Here is a 6,201-nt window from a genome sequence, read left to right as displayed (position 1 = left end):
TGTGTGTATACATGTCATCTTTCTTTGAATATATATCCAAGTGTTTGAAGCACATTTAAAGACCATGGGTGGGCTTCAAACAAATTAAGCTTAATATTACTAACTTTATTTTATCAATAGAGAATTGATCAAAGGAAGGCAAACACAAGGTTTTGTGGCTTCATTTTTGAATTTGTTTATTTAGACATTTTCCGTGAAGAAGAGTTAAATCGTTTAGGTTTTAAAGGCTTTTGTTTCCCAGATGAAATCTATGCGAAAAGTCAACATTTATTGCGGGGACCCTGTGTCTTCATGCACCCATTAATGCAACAGAGGGTAATGGAGGTGGGGGCTGGCGCCTAGCTTTAATGGTCAGGCATTAAGAGGAGTCCCTCTGTCTCTGCATTGATTTGTCGTGCTGCACGTCACCTTGAGGGACGATTTATGCCCGATGGGTTCTTGGAGTGGCTCTCAGTCTTTTGGCTCCTGTTTCTCCATCTGCTGTTTGAAAACTGACCACACATTCTCAGTGGGGTCAGGATCTGGAAAGTCTCTCGGCAACAGGTTCAAAATTGCGGTGCTCTGATCTTTGAACCACTTCATCATCAATTTCACCTTGTGGCACGGCATTATTCATGGTGGAAAAGGCACAGGTAATCTCTCAATTGTTCACGGAGGAGTTAGTTATGCTATGTTTGTGGGAGTGTTCTTGCACCAGTCTTCTGTTACCAATCATTGCACTTGCTGCAGAATTTCACATTGTGCTTTTGATGTTTGTTTGCTTTTTTATTGGACAGAAGTTGCTTCTTTGCATCACTTGTTACCCTGACAGAACGTAAATTCACTTTTGGACAAACGCAACATTCGCCTGCTGGCAATGCATGCTCTGCAATGGTGGCAACATAATTCTGTGCTGCATTCCTCAGAAAGGAGTGATTTTGGCACATGCTAGACATTAACTCATGTTCTGATGCCTTATTCTCTGTAACCAAACCTCTCACCTTGACGATCCGGATAATCTAGAAACCTGGTGAAATAACCTCATCAGCAATTCCCTGTTCGTTCATCAAGGAATTGCACAAAAAAGAGTGATCTCACCAAAAGGTATCCAACTACTCTGCTTAATCTGTACCACATTCGTATATAACACGGTTCTAATAATACCCTCCTGGATACTTGAATAGCACACTGTCTATTTCCCCTGCATTGTCTACATTGTTTTACATCGATTACATTGCAATTGTTTACATAAATTGCTGCTGCATCTGGATACCGTGAATAGCACACTGTCTATTTCCCCTGCATTGTTTACATTGTTACATTGTTTTACATTTCAATTGTTGACATAAATCGCTGCTGCATCTTTATCCTGAGAATTAGTGCAATTTACTGTGATTTTTCAAGCTGTATGCAAACGACATTTCGTTCTGTAAGCACTTTGTGTATACAAAATGACAAATATATCTATCTATCTATCTATCTATCTATCTATCTATCTATCTATCTATCTATCTATCTATCTATCTATCTATCTATCTATCTATCTATCTATCTATCTATCGATTGATCAATCGATAGATATATGATATAAGTGCCGACACCAGAACAATAGATAGATTGGCAGATAGATAAATATATTTACATATATATTGCTAAAAAATAAAGGGAACACTTGCAGTTACATTTGTGTTAAGCAATATATATATATATATATATATATATATATATATATATATATATATATATATATATATATATATATATACAACAGCAATTTTAAAATATTTTTTGGCTGCATATGATATAAAACACAAAAAAAGTGTTTTGGCCTAAAAAGGTTTGTCAAAACTGTGAGCAAACGCAACTCTCCTGTTGGCCAGGAGGGGAATGGGAGAAAAATGTGCTCTCCAGAACACCAGGGGGCGCTGTGAGCAGAGAGGAAAGTAAGCAGCACAGAGTTGGCAAGATGGCGGAATCAGAGGAGGCCAAAGGCCCTTCTTGTACCTTTCTGTTTAAAAAATCGACCAAGAAATTCTCCGGACGGAAGAGAAAAGCAAGCGGCAGTGATAAAGGTGATTAATTCTAAATCATACCGCGTTTAATTTGTTTTTAAATATTAAATAAAGAGGCGTACCGTTGCTTTTAACGTTGGCTCTAAATCCCAAACAAAATAGACGGCGGTTTTATTATTGTGCCTCTTCCTTCTTTTTTTTTTAGCAGTAACTTCCATGCTCGATTAGAGCTTTTTTTAAAATATGATCCTCTTATTAAAATATTTTGGTAAATTGTGTTTTCCTAGACGTTTGTGCTGCATTCAAGTTTGTGCGGAATTTAGAACTCTTAGTCACATCTAGACAATTTTTGGTGCTTATTAGTAGACACGTTTGATATATATATATATATATATATATATATAACAATGCAGTGGTACTTGATAAACATGTCCCATCCTCTTCTAGACAGTAATAGTGACGAGGACCACAGTGCTGTGGTCAGAAGGGAAAAGAAAGATGCTCGGGTCAACCCTATGATTCAGAAGGTACATTAAAATACCGACAACAACAAAATGCATTTTGGATTGAGAATTTTGAATTATATTGTGACAGAGAGATGATTTGACTTTTCCAGACGAAAAAAGTCGAGAGAGATGCCGTGTCTTCCAGTGACAGTGAAGATGAGAAGCAGGACAAGGTCACAGTTTCTTACAAGTCATCACGATCAGCGGTGAGCTGAAACCTCGTTTTATGCTGCCTTCTAAGGGGGGATCTTTTATTGTTAAAGTCTGCTGTTATTAGTTAAAACTAATTAAAAACGTGCTGCGTATCATTTAATATATGTCAAACTAAGCTAATACTTGGGTCAAAACTTGCACGGTGCTGCTTTAAGAAACAGTTTCTTTCACTTGCAGCTAAACCATGTTGTTGGCATGGAAAGAATAAATTAATAAAGTAGAATATTTATTTCAAGTAGGTACAGGGACTTACCTCCTGGGTTGTATGAGTTCAGTGAACCCAAAGCAGAAAGATATCAACACCTTTTTATTCATTTGTTTATCACGACTGTGGCATTCACCATTCTTATTGCACATTAATTTAGCCATAATTTTACACTTTCTTCTGGAAAGCGGACAGTTGATGAACCTTTGTAGCAGGAAGCCACCCTTGCTTCACTTTTCTTTCCCCAACTTCCTGTTTGTATTAGATGTGTTGTGAAGATGCTCATCAGAGACACAGAGGCCAAAAACAAGATGTAAAGCTTCCTTCTTTCTGCCGTTTTTATATAATGTTGTGAAAAACCTAGAAACCGGAGGGACCTGAGGACATGGGTGCGACTGCTACGTATCAGCTGGACACCGAGAGAGACAAGGACGCCCAGGCGATATTTGAGAAGAGCCAGAAAATCCAAGAGGTAGGACACTGATTCTAAATGCTTGAGGACAAGTGCCGTTGAAGAATAAAAATGTAACTGTAGTTTGATAGTTTCTACCTTTTAGTTGTATGGTTTAAATTATCAGTATTTAGCCTAAGTTTGTTCCCCGTTTGCGCCCCCCCTCCCCTCCCATCCTTCTCATTTAACAGGAGCTCACAGGTAAAGAAGATGACAAAATATACCGTGGCATCAATAACTACCAGAAATTCATCAAGCCTAAAGACACCACTATGGGTAATGCCTCCTCTGGTATGGTCAGGTAAGGGGCCTAACATTTTATAACGAGCTTTAAAAACTGACCGCTGCGCCCCAGAATTGACGTAAAATACAGTGGCTTGCAAAAGTATTCACACCCCTTGAACTTTTCCATATATTGTCACATGACAACCAGAAACATAAATATATTTATTGGAGTCTTATGTGTAAGACCAACACAAAGTGGTATATAATTGAGAAGTAGAAAGAAAATTATACGTGATTTCTTTTCTTTTTTTAAATAAAAACTGAAACGGGCATTGTGCAAAAGTATTCAGTCCCCCTTGACTCAATACTTTGTGTAACCACCATCTTGCTGCAATTACAGCAGCAAGTCTTTTAGGGCATGTCTCTAGCAGCTTTGCACATCTAGTGACTGAAATGTTTGCCCTTTATTCTTTGAAACAGAGCTCAAGATCAGTCAGATTAGACGGAGAGAGTTTAACAGCAGTTTTTTAGATCTTGCCACAGATTCTCGATTAGGTTTAGGTCTGGACTTATACTAGGCCATTCTAACACATGAATATGTTTAAACCATTCCACTGTAGCCCTGGCTTTATGTTTAGGGTGGTTGTCCTGCTGGAAGGTGAACCTCAGTCTTTTGCAAACTCCAACAGGTTTTCTTTTCTTTCTTTCTTTTTTCTTGAAATGAGTGTATTTGTCCTTGATTTGAGCAGGTAAATAAGATTATCTGCCAATGGAGAGAGTCATTTTACCCCTAACATAAGATAATTAGATGTGCTGCACTTAAAATAAGTTGGAGATGAGTTGTTCCTATTTTAAGTGCAAAAATTTTATTCCGTTGGCAGATTATCTTATTTACCTGCTCAAATAAAGTACAAATACACTCATTTCAAGAAAACTGTAACTTATTTTTAGTTTAGTTTAGTCTGTTTTTGCAGTGCATCCATCTTCCCTGTCCCTGCTGAAGAGCAGCACCCCCAAAGCATGATGCTGCCACCACCATATCTGACAGTGAGGATGGTGTATTCAGAGTGATGTGAAGTGTTAGAACAGAGTTCTGTGGGATGTTCAAAGCTCAGGAAATCTTTTTATAGCCTAAGCTGCTTTAAACGTCTCCACAACTTTATCCCTGACCTGTCTGGTGTGTTCCTTGGACTTTTAATTCTGCTGTTTGCTCCTCTCTTAATCAACCTCTGAGGCCGTCACAGAGCAGCTGTGTTTGTACTGAGATTAGATCACACACAGGTGGACTCTATTCAGCCGTTAGCAATCATCAGGCAACTTCTGAAGAGAATTGGTTGAACTCAGAGAAAAGGAGGGTGAATACTTTTACACACCGGACTTTCCAGTTTTTTTTTTTTATAATTTTATTTATACTTCACAACTGTATACCACTTTGTGTTGGTCTTTCACATAAGATTTCATAAAATATATTAATGTTTGTGGTTGTAACATGACAAAATGTGGAGAAGTTCAAGGAGTATGAATATTTTTGCAAACTACTGTTAAGAGACCTTAAAAGCTCCCATAATTATTTCAGCAATGTCGCCTTTTAAGGATCATAAAAAAGACGTCAAAGGATTTTCTTCTCGTAATCGATCCTTAAATGCAATCTTTACCACAGAAAAGGGCCGATTCGAGCCCCCGAACATCTGAGAGCCACGGTCCGGTGGGACTATCAGCCAGATATCTGCAAGGACTACAAGGAGACGGGTTTCTGTGGTTTTGGAGGTTTGTTTAAGATTCTTCATTAGTTATGTGTGATGTTGTCTTCATAATTCACTTCTGTGTTGTTAATGTTCCCATGTATTAATTTTTTTCAAGACAGCTGCAAATTCCTTCACGACAGATCCGACTACAAACATGGCTGGCAGATTGAGAGAGAACTAGAAGAGGGCAGATACGGAACAAACGGTGAGTTAATACCTTTTTTTCCCCCCGCAGAATCTTATTTGCACACTTCATTATTATTTAACTTGTGTATTTTCATCCAGATGATGAGAATTACGAGGTGAGCAGCGACGATGAGGATTTGCCCTTCAAGTGCTTCATCTGCCGGGAGTCTTTCAAGAATCCCATCATCACAAAGTGAGTCCCCCCCGTCACGCTTTCCCCTCTTCCTCTCCGTGATGCAGCGTTTATCGGCACGCGCTAACCAGTCGGCTGCGTTCCAGGTGCAAGCACTATTTCTGTGAACGCTGCGCCCTTCAGCACTATCGCAAGTCGAAGCGGTGCTACGTGTGCAACACTCAGACCAACGGAGTCTTCAACCCCGCCAAAGGTAAAAGCAAGTTCTGCCGGAGAAGCTAAGGCGTGTTGGGTTACTAATGGATGTCCAGCCTGACGGGATTTCCTGTCCCTCCATTTCAGAGCTGATGGCAAAGATGGAGAAGCGCAAAGCTGCAGCCGACCAGCCTCCGTCAGACGAGGAAGATTAGCATCATGTGGACGTTTTAAACCCTCGCTTTGTGTTTGTCTGTGCACCTTTTTCAATAAATATTTTTGCTTTTAGAAGCTTCACAGATTCTGTTTTCTTTAAATGAGTGTCTGACAAAACAAGAAGCCGCAGCCAGA

General features: G+C 39.2%; 1 protein-coding gene across 1 annotated transcript; it reads left to right on the top strand.

Moving 5' to 3' along the window:
* The first annotated feature begins 1,904 nt into the window (after nucleotides 1-1,904).
* On the top strand, nucleotides 1,905-6,147 carry rnf113a (ring finger protein 113A). Its single transcript, XM_012878808.3, has 10 exons — nucleotides 1,905-2,051; nucleotides 2,439-2,518; nucleotides 2,608-2,703; nucleotides 3,280-3,387; nucleotides 3,558-3,667; nucleotides 5,252-5,358; nucleotides 5,452-5,541; nucleotides 5,622-5,715; nucleotides 5,802-5,908; nucleotides 5,998-6,147. The coding sequence occupies exons 1-10, from the start codon at nucleotides 1,946-1,948 to the stop codon at nucleotides 6,063-6,065; spliced, it is 966 nt and encodes a 321-aa protein (XP_012734262.2). The 5' UTR covers nucleotides 1,905-1,945; the 3' UTR covers nucleotides 6,066-6,147.
* The last annotated feature ends 54 nt before the right edge of the window (nucleotides 6,148-6,201 follow it).

Source organism: Fundulus heteroclitus, chromosome 16 (assembly GCF_011125445.2).
Source record: "Fundulus heteroclitus isolate FHET01 chromosome 16, MU-UCD_Fhet_4.1, whole genome shotgun sequence".
Classification (NCBI taxonomy): domain Eukaryota; kingdom Metazoa; phylum Chordata; class Actinopteri; order Cyprinodontiformes; family Fundulidae; genus Fundulus; species Fundulus heteroclitus.
The sequence above is the reverse complement of the archived record's forward strand: the minus strand, read 5'-3'. Positions and strand labels throughout refer to the sequence as shown.